Here is a 17,841-nt window from a genome sequence, read left to right as displayed (position 1 = left end):
GTGTTTGGAGGGGAGGGAGGCAGATCTAAGTCGAGGGTCTGTCCCAGAAGCCAGCATGCTGTGTGCACAGCCCCCTCCCTCTGGGCCCCAGGGTGCTCATCGTAAAAGGGGATCTGCACGATGCCAGGCGCCCTAGCCATCCTGGGGGAGGTCACAGGGACACAGGGTCTGGTCTCCTTCACCCCAATCTGCCTGCCCCCGGCCCTGGCACTCTAGAAAGGCAGAGGCGGAGGGGAAGGAGAGGAGTTGTTCCTAAAAGTGGACCAGGTGGGCACAGTGGGGCACGCCTGTCATCCCAGCTACCCAGGAGTCGAGGCAGCCTCACAAATTCAAGGCCAGCCTGGGCAACTTCATGAGACACTGTCTCAGGAAGAGAAAAAAGGCGAGTGGGTGCGGGGAGTACAGCCCAGTGGCCGGTGCCCCTGGACTCGATCCCCAGCACTAGACACAAGAAAATGGGCCCAGGAGGACTCTGAGAAAGGGCGAATAATATGCAAAACAGCCCGCCGGCACATTAAAACCAGGCCATCAGGTGGACCAGTCTCCAGTCACTGGAGACACTGGTCTTCGTCCAACACCTTGTGGGGCGTCCTGTCAATGTGTCACCCCTCCCCTCCCCCACCCAGCCCCCGTAAGCACCAAGCCCCATGGGACGGTCATTTGGGAAGATAGCATCTGCAAGTGTGGCCCCACACAGGGCTGCCAGAGGTCCTGGGCCAGAGCTCAGCCCAAATGCTGAGCAGCCCCTCCAGGGCCTTGTGCTCCGGGGTGAGATGCTTCCCCTCAGCCATGGCGCCCTGGTTGGGCCCCGAGGGCTCATTAAAGAAGGAAGATGGAGCCCGGAGCACTGTAGACACGCAGGGCCGCCCTCAACTCCAGGACAGGCCTCTGATCTCCCTGTGCTCACAACTGGCCTTTGCGACAACTCAGGAGCAGCTGCGTACCCCTTGGGGACAGGCATGCTGCACTCAGACCTAGTTTGCCATTCATGACCCAGGCAAGCGGGCCTCAGGGCCTTGGTCTCCCCTTGTGTAAAATGGGCACAACTGGAACCCACTGGCTAAGGCCAGTGAATGAGCTGGTAAGAGACAAGCCCTGTGACAAAAGTATTGTCCCCAGAGAGACACACTGGAGTCCTGACCCTGGCACCTGTGAACGCGAGCTTACTGGAAGAAAGTCTGCAGCTGATCAAGCGAAGATGAAGTCGTCAGGGCGGGGCCCAATCCTGTGTGACTGGTGTCCTCACACAGGGAAGAGCATGGAGCAGAGACACTGAGACAGGTGGCGGGAAGGGGGCGGAGACTGAGTGGCCACCTGTAGCTGGTGAACGCCTCGGATGGCTGGCGCCCTGAAGCTGGCGAGGCCCATAGCCTCCCAGCTGAACACCCAGAAGGCCCCCCTCTGCTGACACCGTGATTTTGATGAGTCTCCTCACATGTGGGAAAACACACTTCTGCCCTTCAAGCCACAGTCTGTGGTGCTGCTATGGCAGCCAAGGAACCGACCCATCACAGACACGTTGCTAGTGTCACGAGCCAGCCAGTACCGCTGGCTCACACAGATGGACCTGAGGCCTGACACTCCCTCCAACAGTGGCATTCAGCTGTGCCCAGTACTTGCTAGGTGGGGGACACAGAGGCGTCCATCTGTTTTGCACCCTCAGCCCCCAGTTAATCTTTGTGGATGACCAGGTAAGCAGGCCTGGGGACCACCTGGATTTTTCTCACTATCAGGGATCAACTGATCAGCACATCTACATCCAGCTTCATAAAGCCCAGGGGGACGATAGGAAAGGCCCAGGAAAAGGCGTCCAGAAAGCGCTCAGCACGCCTGAGCTGTGGAGCTGACAGGCCCCTGGAGACAGGACATCCTGGAGCCCTGCTTCCCACAGTGGAGGCCCCAGAGCCCTGTGTGACTTTGTTCCTGTGAGGGTCCAAAACCATACACCCAGCCCATCCCTGCCCAGCCTGGGGCAGAGGTAGTGCTCGGCCTTGCGCTAGGTCCTGGCTGGGCTGCACGTGGACACTTAGTTATTACAACGTGAAGAACTTCTCAGAGCCAGCAATGCTGGAAATGCGCGTGTTACCAGCGGCGCTCTGCAGTTCCATCTCACTTTAATGGGAACCATCTGCTGGGAGGCAGCGGCAGGCACGGCCAGCTCCTTCCCACAGAGGCCGTGCCCCAAGACATCCACCCTCCGTGCCAGGTGCGGGAGACAGGGCTTGGACGTGGGGAAGTCAGTGCTGGGCCCACAGCCCCCGCGGGGTCTTAGAGGAGCCCCTGAGGCCCGGGCTGGGGCTAGGACATGCACAACCCCAGGCCGGGCCCCTGGCCTCAGTGGCAAGGTCCATAGGACCACCTGGCCCTGGCCACATAGTGCCACGGGGAGGGAGGCCAGGGGAGCGGGACCCTGTGTGGACCCTCTGTGCTCTTCCTGCAAGGCCCAGGGAGCCCCGGCTGTCTCAGCTCTACTGCGGAGAAGGGGAGCCACACAGCACCCCCAGGAAGCCGTGCACACTGCGGCAAGGACTCGAGACGCTCCAGGACCAGTGGTGGCCAGGCCTGGGAGCAGGGCCGCCCCCTTCCATCCAGGGACCAGCAGAGCCCAGGGGCAGTGGTGGCCAGCTTCGTCCTCGGCGTGGGCTCTGGCAGGGATGAAGGCGATGTGGTCCACAGTGTGGACACCTGCTTGCCAGGTTGGGACTGGAACTAGCTGGGCCAGGCTGGGGGACAAGGAGCCTCTGAGGTCAGAGTGTGGTTGGTTCCCATCAGCCAGGGCAAGGTGCTCAAGTCAGGCCATGGGGCAGGGCTATAGGGTGGCCCCACTGGGCAGGGGGATCTTATAGCCGCTGTGCAGGAGGGCGAGGCAGGTGCCCAGCCCCAGGGCCCCTGCCAACAGGACAGCAGCCAGGGCCTTGAGGAAGGAAGTCCTGGTCCGGGTGAAGGAGCTGGGGGCCATGATGCCCAGCAAGGCGGTGCTGACGGTAAGCGTGTACAGGATGGACACGGCCGTGTTGAGCGCCACGATCTTGCCGAACTTGGCGAAGGGGGCGATGATGCAGAAGAAGAGGGGCACGGTGGCGATGACCGTGGTGAGGGCGCTGGACACGATGGCCACGCCCACGTGCCGCACGGCCTCCAGCGTCCGCCACTGGCGCTGTGAGCGGGCATCCTAGGGCGGCAGAGAGCGGACGCTGGGGCCCGGCACCTGCTGGGGACCCGCCCCGGCCCGCCGGCCCCGCCCCCGCCATGCCGCAATGTGAGTGGGCGCCAGGGCAGCAAGGCTGGCAAATGAGGTCCTCAGCAGGGGGCACCCCGATGGCAAAGCTTTCTTCTTTGACCCAAAGTACTTGATGTATAATGGGGTTAATTTTTACACAGGCATGTTTTCACACCACAATCATCCCAGACTAGGGGCAAAACCCAAAACCCCAAACCCGCAGGAGGCCCGCAGTCCTGGCTCTGAGCAGAGGCAGAGGCTGGAGGGGGCGTGGCCTCAAGTCCCAGCGAAACGCCCGGCCCAAGCTGCTCCCGGGACCAGCGGGCAGCGACAACTCCTAGGGCTCAGCCTCCTAGGGGTCAGCTGCTGGGGTGTCCCACTACTGCTGGGGTCCCTCTGCTGCACCGAGGTGGGGAGGGGGCGGGCAGGCGGTTGCTCACCTCAGCCTGGTGGGGGGGCAGGTTCTCTCCCGCCAGCAGGTAGCCCTCCACCAGATGGACGCAGTAGTCCACGGAGGAGCCCACCAAGATGGACAGGGAGATGGCTTCCACAGCGCCCATCTCCCAGCCGCTCCAGTACATGATGGTCACCACCAGGCACACGATGCCTGTGATGGGGGAGCAGGGCGGGCAGCTGGGACCGGTTCTGCCCACAGGGCCCTGGAGGACCCTCCGCAATAGGGAGGTCTTGGGGGACAGGACAGGGACCAGGGTCGCAGAGGGGGACACCAGAGGGCACAGGTGCAGCAACGTGTCCCTGAGCCAACTGCTGCCACAGGGGCCATCTGGCTCCTCTTGGCACAGACTCCTGGGAAGACAGCCCCATGAGCCACCAAGGGCTAGGGGCATCGTGAAGCCTCCACTGGGGGCACTTGACTGAGGCTTGAGGCCACCAGGGAGACCCTGCTGCTCCATCCCCGCTGGCTGGGCCCATCACCCGTCGCCCACCTACCCAGGATGCTCAGGAGCACGGGAAGCAGGAGCAGGATATGGGTGGTGAACACGGCCACCGCGGCCACACAGATGAGCAGGGACAGGACCAGGCCATACAGGGCACTCTGCACCCCTGCATCAGGAAGAGGGCCTCAGGGGCTGCGGGGGCAGGGGTGGCAGCCCCGCTCCTGGCCCCGCGGCTCCAGCTTGCACCGCTCCAAGCCTCAGAGCTCCCCACTCCTGAGGTGGCAGAGCCTGCCCGTGGGGGGGTGTCATACTGCTCAGGCTCAGCACAGGCCTGGCTCCTAGAGAGGTTCCTAACTGACAGCTGCCAATGGCCACGACTGCTGCTTTGTAGGTGGCCAAATTTAAGACCAGACAATGTGGCCAGATGCCCCCAGCAGGAGGGGACCCAGGCTCTGGTGTGAGATCAGCAGCCCGGGTGCTGGCTTGTCTGTTCTGCAGGGCTCTGGGCCATGGCTAAGGATGGCAGGAGTGGCCCAGGCAGGACCTGTGCCCTCGCAGCCCAGGGTGGCCCGAGGTGCCCGCCTGCCTGCCCGCCCTCACCTATGATCTCCATGAAGATCTGCTTCCAGTGCTCGCAGGTCTGGAAGCCGCGGCGCAGGGCCGAGCCCTCGGGGAAGGTCTGTAGCTGCTGCCGGAGGAAGCTCTCCCAGCGCAGGTAGTCCGAGTAGGTCTGGAAGGAGGACTTGCCCTTGTACGTGGTCTGCGGGGACACCAGCTCGTGAGACGGGCTGTGGCTTGCCTGCCCCTCCCAGAGGTGGCTGCTCTGCTCAGTGGCCACCGAGTGTGTGGTGTGTGGGGCAAACAATGGGCGGCCTTGTCCCAAACGAGCTCCCACCAGCCAGAGGACATGGCATGACTCTTATGGCAGCGGCAGGTTCAGGTACAGCCAGGTCCCTGCTCCTTCCTCCGGGGTCCCCTTCTGCTCCCAGAAGCCCCTGCTGTGGGACTCCGGCACACACGGCTCCCTCTGCCTGCAGAGCTGGCCCCGCTTATCCTTGGCCTCCCCTGGGAAGCCTTCCTTGAGGCCCCGAATGGCCTCTTGGCTTCTCAAATCCCCCACACGAAACTGCCCAGCTCCCGTCACTGCCTGGCAGGCCGCGTGTCGCCAGGCTGGGCTGAGTCTGCGAGGGCAGTGGCTGCAGTGGCCAGCACAGGACGGTGCATGAAGAATGAGAGCAAGGGGCCCTCCCCAGCTCTAGAACTTTCTCCTGTTACCTCGCTGACCCAGTTCTGCTCACTGTACATGAACCAGCCTGCGGTGTGTGCGTGTGCATGTGCGCGTGTGCTCACACAGGTCCTTCCTCGGACAGATCCAGACAATGTCTAAGGTGACAGAGTAGGTGAGTGGCGGGGTCCCTAGCCACCAAGCTCTCCCTTGGCCATGTGGAGGCCACATGACCCTGACCCTGGCCTCCTACCACGGCGGAGGGGAGCGTCAGCGCACTCAGCTGAGGCAGTGACATAACCCTGGCAGGTAAGGCGGGAGGGGCAGATGGGGCCGAGCTCTGCAGCTGGCCAGCCTGGTTTGGCCCTAGGCACCAACACTGACTGGCACATAACCCCCTGGCACAGGCCCCAGATCAGAGGCACTGGCTCCAGGCCAGCCCTCGGTGCCCAGGCTCACCGACTCGAAGGCCATGGAGATCCACTGCACGCGGCCCTCCTTGACACCCACAGCCCCGTGGGACAGCTGCCCCGGCAGCAGGTTGGGCTCGGGCAGCTCCCGGCACTCAGGGTGCAACATTTGCAGGAAGGAGGAGATGCTGTAGCCTGCGGGGAGAAGCAGCGGGCACGGCTGGGCCGGAAGAGCGGCTGCCACCACGCCAGCACTCCCGCCACGGGCCTCCCCTCCGGCTCCTGTGACACACGTCTGCCACTGGGTGGAAAATGACCTCAGGTTCTCTCAGCGATGGCCACAGATGACGCTGCCAGAAGATTCTCCGTGGGCCAGCCCGCCCCCCGCCCCCGCTCTGGAAAAGCCCTCCTGCTGTGCCTCCTGCACCATCCACACCACGCCCTGCCATGCACGGGCCCTTCCCGCCATGCGCGGGCCTTCCCCACCATCCCCGCCATCCTGGCCACGCACGGTCTTGCTCGTGCAAAGCCTCTTGCTTGTGCAAAGCCTATGATGGTGCACGCCTGCCCCAAGAGCCCTGTGGACACGCTCCAGCACGGGGGCATGTCTGCCACGTGTTCCGGGCTGCCCCCGCCCCAGGACCACCCACCCTGAGGACCGGGCCCACCCACGCACCTGAGGGCAGGCACTGGGCCCCGCCGGGCTTCACCAGCTCCGAGTTGCTGGCGATGGTCTTGCAGAGGCGACACAGGTGCCCAATTTCTTTGAAGAGGTCGAAGCTGCTGTCGTAGACGACGCTGCCCTTTCCCAAAGAGACACAGCCGCCGGGCTGCTCAGTGAGACGGGACTCCAACCCCACGCTGCTCCCAACCTGCTGCCACTGCCACTGTCCTGTGGCAACCCTCCGCAGGTCACCCGCTGTCCTTGCCGATGCGCTCTGCCCCGCCCCTCCACACCTCTGCTGAGCACTGCCCACCTGCGGGCCCCTTGGACTGGCTGGACTCCACGCTCCCCTCCCTCCCTCGCCCTGCCTGTCCCGCTGCGTCTGCCCAGCCCCTGGCCAGCTCCGCCCTGCTCTGGACGCCTATATCTCCACCTCAGCTGAGCAGACGAGCCTCCTCCCTGCTCTCGGGCTGGCCCCCTGCTGACTGCCACTCCCAGGGTGGGCCTTTCTACCAGTCGCCAGCCCCATCCCTGTCCCTGCTGAACCAATGTCTCCAAAAGCTTCAGAGCCCGATCAGGGCGTGACCATGAGCAAAGGGCAGGGGACAGTGTGGCACAGGGCGTGGGCACAGGTGGCCGGGCTCACTGCAGGGCTGCCCTCTCCCCAGGGCCGAGAAGAGGCAGGGAGGTTCCCTGCTCCCCTCTGCTCTCTCTAGCCCCCACAGACACAGGCAGCTGGCACAGGTCCAAAAGTGTCTCCAGTCCACCCGACTAGGCTCTCTCAGGAACAGGGTCCCCTGAGGTCCTTCTGGGGTGGAGAAGTCCCGGGGTGCCAAGGGGGTCTGGGGGGCTAGCCTGTCGGGGGTCCTGCGGCATCTGCCCAGAGTGGGCCCACGTACCGGGTCCCCAAGGACATGGTTGTCCATCTGCCGGGTGCGGTTGATGCCAATGATGCCAAAGACCACGAAGACCATGGCCCCTGTGTCCACCAGAGGCCGCACCGCCGGCTTCCCGCAGCCTGTGTTCACGCAGGGGTTGAAGCCGAAGGTGGCTGAGAGGCGGGCCTTGGGCACTGTGGACGGGGGTGGTGCTATAAGGGAGGGTGGGGCCCAGGCTCCTGAGGCCCCTGGAGTCCCCACAAGTACCTTTCTCACTGGGCACATAGAAGAAGCCTTTGGTGGGCCCGTCTGGGCTGGAGCTGAGCAGGCAGCCGGGAGGAGCCAGGCACACGCGCCCGTGGAAGGGGGGCTTGTGGGACTGGGCAAAGAACAGCTTCCTGTGGAGGCAAGGGAGGCCAGGGCTGAGGCTGGGAAGGCCTGGAGGAGCTGGGGAGGCAAGGTACACCAGCCCATGCCCCGGGGTCAGGAGGCTGCAGGGGACAGACTCAGGCTCCCCGCAGCATGAGGGTGTGGTCTCAGGTGGACAGTGTAGTGCCCAGGCCTCGGGTGGAGAGGCCTGCTCCAGTCCTGGCCCTCCAAAGCTCTGGCCTGGTCAAGGCCCTGTCCCTCATGGGCCCTCGGCTCTCCACAGCAGTGTGAACAGAGTGGGGAAGTCGTTTCAGACCATCCTTCAGGGAGCATAAGGGTTCAGGAGGGCTGGGAGCCAGTCTGGGGCTCTGCCCAGCAGCCTAGGCCACCTTGACCTGAAAAGCCAAAGAGCCTCAGGTCCCGGGGAAGCGTGGGTTCCATGGCCAGTAGCTTGCTGACCACCAGGCCTGAGACAGTTCGGTTCTCTCTAGAATGTTTTATGCTCATCCAGGCAGCCTGCTGGACCGACCCTGACCGCTGGTCAGTCCTGAGTGTGCAGGGAAAGCCCAGGGGAGGACAAACAGAGGGACAGAGCCATCCTGGGCACCCCTGCCCCTGTGGAGTCTGGCCTGGTGTGGTGCTGACACCTGAGGCCAGTCCTGTCCTGGACCACGGCCCGTGAGTGTCACAGTGCAGGGCCCGGCAGCTGCCTCCACCACCGCGGGGTGGGGGGTGGGGGGCTGTTCTTTCTGAGTGTGAATCATGCTTTGTAAGGACACTGCGGTCTCTTGCCAGGGCAGGAGCCACCCTGGCGTGTTTGCCACCATCCACCCCAGCACCCTGCTGCTCATGGTGGGTCCTGGCCCCTCGGTCACAGCCTCAGAATAAATGCACGTGAGGCCGTGTTCAGAACACGGTGCCACCAGGGAGAGTCCCCCCTCGGCTTCACTCCAGGCCGGGGCAGGACCGAGCATCCCACAGGGCGCTGCGACACTCGGCCTCCCTCACCCCTCACGGTCTAAGGGAGGGAGACAGGAAGTATTTTCTAAATAAAACGCACACTTCGAGCATGGCTGAGCACCGCGGGCAGGAAGCACAGGCACGCATGCGCCCTGCCAGCGTCTACTGCCGCAAGCCGGCTGGGTAAGGTGGGCATACAGTAACGACAAACCCTCAAGAGGCCCGAGGGATGCAGACCTGCTCCTGGGGGTGGACAGGTCACCTGCCAGATCAGTGAGACTGCAGGTAACCCCGGGGGCAGACACAGAGCCCGGGCAGGGTGGTCTTGGGTGGGTGGGAACCCCGCTCAGGGACAGCCTCTCCCAGCAGAAGTCTCAAGTCAACCACGTGAGGAGCCAGGGGAGGCGGCAAGTGCAAAGGCCCTGAGGTGGAAGAGCCTGGGAGCTGCAAGGCAGCTGATGTGTCCCTAAGGCTCTGCTGGAGGGAGAGTGGAGCTGGGGAGTGGGGAGACTGGGCCACTGTCTTTGCCAGGCCCCACTTCCCAGTCCTGGACACAGAGACGTGTGAACTGGTGTGTGGAAATGGACAGCCCTCTCGAAGTGCCTGGTGGCATCTCTCATGGGATGAGAGACGGAGGTGCGAGGAAGGAGGGGAAGGGAGAGAACCGGGTGGACAGCCGGGTGGGAACAGCTCGTCTGTGGGGCGTTACCGGGAGTGCTGCTGCTCCTTGGCGGCCACGTAAAAGCTGAAGTCGAACTTCCAGCCCCGCTTGGCGTCACAGGCCAAGGTGGTCAGCATCCACTTGCGGGCGGGGCTCGCGGCCTGGAGCAGCCCTACTGTAGACATACAAGCGGTCAGCTTCTTGGTGAAGTCGCCAGAAGGCGCTCTATACACCTAAGCAGTGGGTCGACAGAGACAAGACACGTGACTCGGGGCGCTGCCTGACCGCCTGGCCTCAGGCCGTCCCCGCCCTGCTCAGCATGTCCCGCCTGGTCCCAGCCCCAGGGGAGGACGGAGCCCTGGCTGGAGGCTCAGAGGCCTGGGTCTGAGCTGGAAAAGCTCCAGGACTTGAGCAAACCCTTCCTGTCTGAGCCTCGATTCTTTCTCCGCCGAGTGCCAGGCTCCGAGGATGGAGCGCCAGCAGGCGGGTCCCTGCCCTGTGGAACGGGCCCTGAGGAGGGCGGCAGCCTCACTGTGGTGGTCAGGGCACGAGGCAGGACAGACGGACCGGGACGGGAGAGCACCGAGGGAGGCAGGAGGGACCGAGTGAGGGCTCAGGAGGTGGCTGCTCGCTGAGCAGGGAGGAAAGCCCTCCCGTGGGGCCAGCACGGGCAGAGGCTGGGCGTCAGGGAGGCCGAGGCCTTGTCCTCCCCCAAGGACACCCAAACCCAACCATAAGTCATGTGTGACTGTCACGTGGAGTGTGCAACGTGCTAAAGGGGAAACGGGACTCCTAGACCCGCCCAGGAGATTCCTCTGGGTGCCAGAGTGGCTGCCAGGCCTGACGTGGACCGTGTCCTTGGCTTGTTGCTCACGCTGCCTGGGCCTTACCTCGTGGCCCTTGGCAGTGCTGGCGGCTACCTTTTATATCCCCATTTCACAGGTGAGGAAACCGAGGCTCAGAGAGATGAAGTGACCGCCCAAAGACACCAGGCGACACGTGAGCCAGGACTCAAACCCAGGGCCTGTGCCGCCTCCCTGCTGCAGGTTCTTGCAGGCCTGGCTGCTGTGGAGCCGTCATCCACCTGCGGCAGCTCCATCCTCAGGCACCCACCCCTCCTGCCAGCCTGGTGCCACAGCCCCTCTGGTCATGGTGACTCATGCTGTGACAGCCCAGCTCACCTGGAAGGAGGGCACCTCTCCGTCCCCAGGGGACACGGCCTGCCAAGGTGCGGGCAGGCTGGCATTGAGGGAGAGCCTGTAGACAGTGGGGTGGCCTTTACTCTTCACCTTGGAGATGTACACAGTGCCTAGGGTGTCTAGGGACAAATGGGGAAGGAAGAGGAGTGGACGGTCACCTTGACGGCCCGCCCTCCACCGTGGACTGACGGGCTGAGTCTGCTGACCTCTCTGGGTAGTGAGTGGGTGTGGGTGGAGTGGACGGGGATGGGGGCAGTGACGTCAGGGTAAGACCCTGGCGATGGCCTAGGGTGGTGAGGCCATGGGCGGGGCAGTGTGAACGGGGGCTGGTGCTGGTGGTCATGGTGGGGACAGTGGTGGCAGTGCTGTGGGTGGCAGCAGACACGACTGCCCTGCAGGGTCAGCTCCTGCGGTGCCTGTGTCCCTGCGCCTCCCCTCTGGTGGAGACCCCAGCAGGGAAACCAGCCCCAGGCTCCAGTCGCCCCTCCCAGCACTCAGGTGGCCGTGGCGGCCAGGTGGGCTCGGAAAGTGGCGCAGGCCAGGCTGAGGGCGGCTGAAGCCCCGGTTCTGACCGAGTTCACCCACCCGCCCTCCACAGCCAGCGAGAGCAGGGACGGGGCTCCCGCTCCTGAAGACCGTGGAGCCTGACGTCAGCTCCCTGCTCCCACAGGGTCCCGGCCTGGCCCCGCGCTCACCCTGCGGGCTGGCCCAGGGGGCCCCGGAGCCCCGCCGCCTCTTCTCCAGGGACGTCCGGATGTTGTTCTGCAGGCTGTGGGGCTTCTCCTGGAACAGACCTGTCCCCCGCACCGTGTCAGGGACAGTGGGGCCTCCCCGGCTGGCGCAGTAAGGGGTGGAGGCCAGGATCCACCACAGGCCCAGAGGCTGGGTGGGTGCCGGGGTCTGAAGGAAACTGGGTGGGACACACAGAACTGTGTCCTCGGGGCCAGGTCTACCCACAGACAGGCCACCTGGGGGCTCTGCCTCGCCTCCCGCCGGGGCCTGAGGAGGAAACACGGCAGGGATGACAGGAGGCCGCAGGTTTGCTGCAGGTGCTGTGGACTAGGGTTCTGTGGGCTTTAAACAAGATAAACCTCACAGGTTGGCAGCCAGAGTCCCCACAGCAACCTGGGGGCTCGACGTTATCAACCCACTTGACGGAGGAGAAAGTGGTTCAGAGAGGCTGGTGCCCTGCGCAGGTGGCAAGATCGGAGCCCTTTAGGGTCCCCTGGCTGTCCTTCCTAAAGCTGAGTTCCCATGTGCGGCCATGTGAAAGGCCCCCCACGAGGCCATTCAGAAAGTGGAGGCGCAGGGTCTGCGCTGGCTGGGCCCTGGCTCCCCTCCAGACGTTGTGCAGGGGCTGTGACCTCCCTGGGGCCACCTGTGCACTGGGCTATGCCCAAGGGTGGCAAGGCCCCGAGGTGGCAGTGAAGAGGCTGTTCTGTGCCCGGGCAGGCCACGTACCCGGGGGTGCCTGGGACTGGCTGATCTACAAGGGGCTCTGGCAGCACCTCTGAGTGGCAGCGGACTGTCCTGCGGGCGGCTGGCACCACGAGCGAAGGGACGCCAGTTCATCTGAACACCGCTGTCACGGGAGCCTGGAGGCGCTCCCGCCAGCACCCTCTCGCACGTGGCTGCCCCGGCAGAGGCTTGATGTGGGACTGACTTGGCCCACCTGGACCTCAAGCTCCCCATCTGGAAGGCGAGGCCTGAGCAGACCCGCCAAGGCCTGGGGACATCAGAAGCCCCCTTGCTCGCCTGACAACAGCTCCGTCACCGAGTGCCATGGAGACCAGAGGCCCCAGGACCCCCGCTGCAGGGCATCGTCAGCAGCTGGCCCCAGCCCCACTGCACCCGGTCTAGACTGCCAGCCTTATCCCTGGCACCCAGCCGGTCCATCCCAGGCCTCCAATCCGCTCCATGCTACCCCTGGGGACACCCAAGTCTTTGCTCGAACCCTACCCAGCACCCCACGTACACTGGCTTCCAGGGACAGCCAGAGGAAATCCAGTCCCCGCTGGAGCCCGCCTGCCCGGCCCAGCCCCAGCCTCCTACAGCTACCCTCATAAGCGGCCAGCCCCTCCCCAGGCTGGCACTGCCCCTAAGCCCTGCCCGCCCAGCCTGGCTCACTGCTCTCCTGCCGTCCCAGCCCAGGAAGTGCCTCCACTCCTGGGGCGCCAGCCCAGACGCATCCTCCTCCAGAGAGCCTCGCCGGACACTACTGGGAACATGGGCTCCTGTAGCTCAGGAAGCCTGTGCCCGGGCCCACTGGGTCTCCAGCGCAGGGCAGGCTGCCACCCAGGAAGTGCCCATAAAACCCGAGGGCTGGGGTGAGTGACCTGCGGTGTCACGCAGCCACGCAGAGCCCTGTCCCGCACCAGCGGCTCTGCCCGCCAGCCCCGCACCTGAGCAGGTGATGCAGGAGATGCCCTCGGCGCTCAGGTTGTACTTGAGGTCCAGCAGCACCTGGATGTTGGTGTCTGGCCGGAAGAGCAGCGGGGCGCGGCTGGCGGGGCGGAGCCGGCTGGCGAACACCAGGGACAGCACCAGGGTGGAGACGAAGAGCCCTGCAGGGAGGGAGCTGCGCTGGGCGGGCGACACCTGGGGGGCCTCCTCCCGGAGATCGCTCGCCCAGGAGGGGCTGGCACTCCCACGGCCCAACTCCGACCTGCTGCTGAAGGTGCTGGCAGGTCAGCGCCAGGTGCGAGCTGAGTGCTCCTGCAGGGTGGGTGCCTGGGCCTCTCAGCCACCCTCACAGCCCGCGCTTCCTGTCCGGTGTGACTGGACGCTGGTCCAGCACAAAAGAGGAAACTGGGGGTCGGGCTGACTGGCACAGACGAGGTCACAGAGAGCAGGCGGCAGGGCAGGGGCCCAGTTAGGGCTCTGCACCACTGCCCAGCGCCAGGACCAGCGTGGAGCAGGAGGCTGACAGGCCACGGCCTCTGCAGGCACAAGAGGCTCAGGGAGGGAGGCTCCGCCCCGGCGTCCAACCTCAGTGCTCCTGGGTAGTCACGCTCCTGGGCAGTCACAGGGGTCTGTGGCTGGCCAGGCAGAGGAGGGACTCACCCACGATCACCCAGCGGCTCTTGACGGCGGACCAGAGCACCCAGTGGTGCAGCAGCTCCTGCAGCTGTGCCAGGAGCTGGCCTCGGCTGCCCCTACCCGGGCACGGCTGCAGACCCGCGGGGGGCACGGACACCAGTGACGCGTCGCCCAGCTCCAGGGACACTGCCGGGCAGAGTGGAGGCCTGTCAAAGCTGAGGCGCAGCCTTCCTGGTGTGCGCCCTCCCCAGGGAAGCCCAGTGTATGAGGACCCCACAGGCTGCCTGGCCACCGCCGCCCGGGCACCAGCCTGTCCTCGCCCCTCCTGCCAGGGGTCACTCCCAGGCCTGCGCCAGCTCTCACCTGGCTCCTCCTCCACACTCAGCAAGGGGATGTCATCGTCCAGGTAGGGTATGGGGCCCTGGGCGCGGCTGCCCCCCGCCCGCTCGGGAGTGGCAAACACGTCCCCGGGGAACTGCAAGGAGCTCTTCCGGCCACACTTCTGGTGGCAACTATGGAGAGAGGAGGGGAGAGACTGGAGTCCAGAGGGGCACGGCACCCAGGGGGGACGGGCACGCCCAGGGACACGCGAGCCCAGGCACGGCGCTGTGTGGACGTGTGACTCAGCACGTGCCTCCGACTTCCAGCAGCCGTCGGTCACCTGACTTCTCTAAGACCGTCCCCTCCTAGAGACCAATGGTGATGATGGACGTTACCCAGGGAGAGGGAGTGACAACACAGTGGCCCCACACCGAGGTGACCAAAGCAGGAATCCTTTCTCTGCTGCATGTGGCCCCGGGGGCCCTGATGCCATCGACAGTTCAGGCGCAGCAGGAGGGGACACAGGCTGGGCTGGGGATGTGGCTGGGCGCGTGCGGGGAGCAGAGGCTCATCCCAGGGACTAGGGACGAGGACACACAGAGCTAGCACTCTGGAGGGCTGTGCCAGCCCCAGACAGAGACCTCACAGTCCCCACAGGACGCCCCCACGGTGACCACACCGCTCTACAGGAAAGGACACTGAGGGCGGAGTGACCTGCCCAAGGTCCACATGCCGGGGAGGACGCAGTGCATACCTAGCCTGGCAGGAGCTCTCCAGGGGCGCCACGTACAGGCTCCAGAGGCCCAGGGCGGCAGGCATGGTGAAGAGCACGGCCAGCCAGCAGCAGGACACGATCAGCGACATGAACAGGCCGAAGTCGTGCACGGCCGGGATCTGGATGGGGTGCGGGAGGGACGCACAGTGGTCAGCCTGGAGCCCTGTGGCTGAAGACACCCAAGCCCCGGGCTGCAAGTGGGATTTCAGCACTGGTCTGGGGACATGGCTCTGGCCGAGGAGCTGGGGCTGGCGGTTGACGGTGGTGGGGGAAGCCCTGTCCACCCACAGCCCACTGGCCGACAGCGCCTGGCTCAGAGAGCCATCAGGACCACCACGGAGGAAGGAAAGGAGCCAGAGAAAGACGTGTCCCTCCAGACCAGGCCATGTTAGCTGGGGGAAGGGAAAGAGATGCCACCCGAGGGAAACAGGGAGCCTGGGGACAGGAGCCCCAGAATTCCACAGGGACCCGCCCAGGGATGTGCCGGTCAAGCCTGCACACTGTGTGAAACCGCTTCCCCGCCTTCCTATTTCACTCTCAGAATCATTCAGTGAGGAACATGGCTCAGAGAGGTTAAGCAACCTGCCTAAGTCACACAGAGCAGGCCTGAACCAGCCCCGCCTGCCTCTGGGGTGTGGCTCTCTAGGAAGCCTGGACAATCTCAGAGCATGTGGTGACTGCCAGAGGTCACAGTCCTTCAGCACCAAGGACTCAGTCCACGCTTGCTGCTTCTCCTGAGCCCCGCTCGGGAGCACAGGCAGAGGGATGGCAGTGAAGGAGGGTGGCACAGAGGGTGGGGGCGGCTCCGGGCCGCTCACCACTTGCAGCCGTGTGGCTCTGAGGAAGTGACTTAACCTCTCTGGCCCCCGCCTGGCGAGGAGCACAGGAGGGAACTGCAGCCTGGACTGGGTGATGAGAGGAAGCCGCCCTGTGCCCAGCGTGAGGCAGCACGTGCATGCCACCGACGTGTCAGCGCCGGGCACCACCGGCACCCGCCCACTGGAGAGCTCTGGCTGCGGGCGACTGGAAGCAGACTGCAAGGGACGCAAGCGCCTGGAGGCCCAGGCTGTGGCTGCACCAGGGCAGGCGGGAACAGAGACCCCGGGAGGGCCCCGCAGCGGGGCTGGGGGCTGGGGCGGTGGGGCCTCCCACCTGGGAGAAGACGTTGGCTGCGTAGGCGGCAGCCGTGGTCAGCGAGGTGAAGAAGGTGGCCTTGCCGGCCGTCTGGATGGTGTGGATCATGCGCAGCTGCGGGTCCTCCAGGTGGGTGGCCTGGCGGTAGGTGTTGATGAACACGAAGACGTCGTCCACGCCTGAGGAGGGGAGCCCGGCCGGGCAGGCTCAGGTCTGGCCCAGCCCTGGGCAGCTCCTGAGAGCCAGGCCCCGGGAAAGTCCAGCTTCTCAGCTTGCAGTCTGGGAAGGTCCCTCTGAAGGGCCCCACCAGCAGGTCCTCCAGACCTTGGCCTCCGTCCCTCACTGCCAGGGCCTTCCCACTGCATCACCTCTCCCTGCCCAGCACATGCCATGCGTCCACCTGCGCCGCATACGCTAACCCCACACTTCAAGGCTCTGGGGCCTGGGAGGGGGCTTTTTAGAGGCCTCTTGGAAGCCAGGCTTGGTGTCCAGGGAGAAGGTCCTTTGCGGGGGAGGGCAGAGCTCCCAAGTGGGAGGCCACTCACCAATGCCCACTATCACGAAGGCAGCCACCCCATTGAGGATGCCCAAGTACTGGATGCCGAAGACCACGTGGTACAGGAAGAGCGCCACCAGGCAGCTGAGGCCAATGCTGGCAATCCCGAAGAAGGACAGGAACACTGGGCAGGGCAGGGGGCACAAGGGGGTCAAGAGGAGGGACTCTGCAGAACACAAGCCCCTCTCGTGTCCCAGGTCGGAGCTGGGTGCTGCCTCCTGCCCTCATCCCCAGATCCCTCTGCCACCTTGTCTGTTCCCGGCAAGTCTCAGTCCTCTGTGCCCAAAGGCGGCTGGGCGAGAGGCCCCCGGGGTAGGTCAGGATGCCGTGGGGCCTCATCTTGGCAGAACCCATCTCAGGAATAGACCCATGAACGCCATGTCTGTGGTGTCCCTCCCATGGGAGCCCAGAGCTCCTGCAGAGCCGGGCCTGTGCCTGTCAGGTTCACCAACGGGCTGGGCACCTAACTGCACCGGACACGCAGCGGACGCCTAATGAACACCCCTGAGCAGATAAAGGCACGGAAGGCCTGGGCAGACAGAGCATGCCAACTGTACACAGCAGAGCAGCAGCTGGTAGGCTGGGGAGGTGGCCAGGCAAAAGGGAACAGGGACAGGAGGGAGGCTGACCTGGGGCAGAAAGCAGGTTACCGAGTGACCTACAACCGCGTCCAATACCCCAGACTTCCCAAGACTGCAAGGGAGAAGGTCACAGGGCCTAAGTTCAAACTGCAGGGGGTCCTGGCCTGCCTGGGACCTCGGGCAGCCTGCTGGGTTAGGGGTGATTTCGGAGCAGACACCCGGCTCTGTCCTGCGGATTCAAGCCCATCCTGGCTCCTTGGGGGGCTGGCCCTGTGGAGGCCGTGGGGGTGTCCTACCTGAGCAGGAGGTGAGGACGTAGACAAGGGCGGCGATGCAGCTGCTGCTGATGAAGGCCAGCAGCATGTCGTTGTTGAAGGTCCTGCGCACCTCGTAATCGAAGAGGTCTGTGCCCCCATAGAGGACCTGGACTTTGCTGGGGGAAGGAGGACACGAGAGAGGAGATGGGAGGGGATCAAGGTGGTGTGAGCCCCTGAAGGCCGGGCGCTGCCACACCACCAGTGGCTTTGCTTAGCCTCCACCTTAGAAGCAGTGGGGCTTCCGAAAGCCCCGGTGTGCAGGCCAGACACCAAACACAACCAAAGTCTGGGTGGCGCTGAGCCTTCAGAGGCTTTTAGATCTCTCGGGCAGTCCAGACGCTCGGCCGGGGCTGAGGAGCACGGTCCATGCAGACAATCATCAGTCACCACAGATCCGCGTCATTCTAACTCTCAGTTATCCGCAGCCAAATCCACACGCAAACTGGCTTCTGGACGCTCAGTGTTCCACTGCTACTCAGCGTGTGCTTAATGCAAGTAACTTTCACTAAGAAAAGCACAACGGGCTGGTCACACTATTTCAGGACACCAGCACAAGTGGCGTCCGAGGCCACGACGGAGCGGGGCTTTATGGTCCCACTGGAGACAGTGAGGCTCTTAGAAAACACAGGAAGC

The 17,841-nt window shown here is 64.6% G+C and overlaps 1 protein-coding gene across 4 annotated transcripts in view; it reads right to left on the bottom strand.

Annotated features, from left to right (window-relative positions):
• Window positions 1–2,538: 2,538 nt before the first annotated feature.
• The window catches only part of DISP3 (dispatched RND transporter family member 3), a 43,040-nt gene continuing 27,737 nt past the window's right edge, over window positions 2,539–17,841 (bottom strand). For 3 of the 4 annotated variants that reach the window (XM_079142839.1, XM_079142841.1, XM_079142840.1), the window contains 18 exons: window positions 17,188–17,324; window positions 16,300–16,434; window positions 15,773–15,933; window positions 14,600–14,739; window positions 13,888–14,036; window positions 13,549–13,710; window positions 12,888–13,049; window positions 11,181–11,279; window positions 10,468–10,604; window positions 9,335–9,519; window positions 7,564–7,694; window positions 7,318–7,490; window positions 6,431–6,557; window positions 5,804–5,949; window positions 4,720–4,879; window positions 4,172–4,285; window positions 3,661–3,827; window positions 2,539–3,172 (listed from right to left, as the gene is read on the bottom strand). In XM_079142839.1, coding sequence (XP_078998965.1) covers window positions 2,810–3,172; window positions 3,661–3,827; window positions 4,172–4,285; window positions 4,720–4,879; window positions 5,804–5,949; window positions 6,431–6,557; window positions 7,318–7,490; window positions 7,564–7,694; window positions 9,335–9,519; window positions 10,468–10,604; window positions 11,181–11,279; window positions 12,888–13,049; window positions 13,549–13,710; window positions 13,888–14,036; window positions 14,600–14,739; window positions 15,773–15,933; window positions 16,300–16,434; window positions 17,188–17,324 — 2,848 coding nt within the window. In that variant the 3' untranslated portion in view covers window positions 2,539–2,809. The remainder of the gene's footprint in view (window positions 3,173–3,660; window positions 3,828–4,171; window positions 4,286–4,719; window positions 4,880–5,803; window positions 5,950–6,430; window positions 6,558–7,317; window positions 7,491–7,563; window positions 7,695–9,334; window positions 9,520–10,467; window positions 10,605–11,180; window positions 11,280–12,887; window positions 13,050–13,548; window positions 13,711–13,887; window positions 14,037–14,599; window positions 14,740–15,772; window positions 15,934–16,299; window positions 16,435–17,187; window positions 17,325–17,841) is intronic. The other variant, XM_079142842.1, reaches the window with a different exon arrangement.

The sequence above is a fragment of the Sciurus vulgaris genome (genome assembly GCF_902686455.1).
Source record: "Sciurus vulgaris genome assembly, chromosome: 1".
Classification (NCBI taxonomy): domain Eukaryota; kingdom Metazoa; phylum Chordata; class Mammalia; order Rodentia; family Sciuridae; genus Sciurus; species Sciurus vulgaris.
Note: the sequence above shows the minus strand (reverse complement) of the source record. Positions and strands in the feature narration are given on the sequence as shown.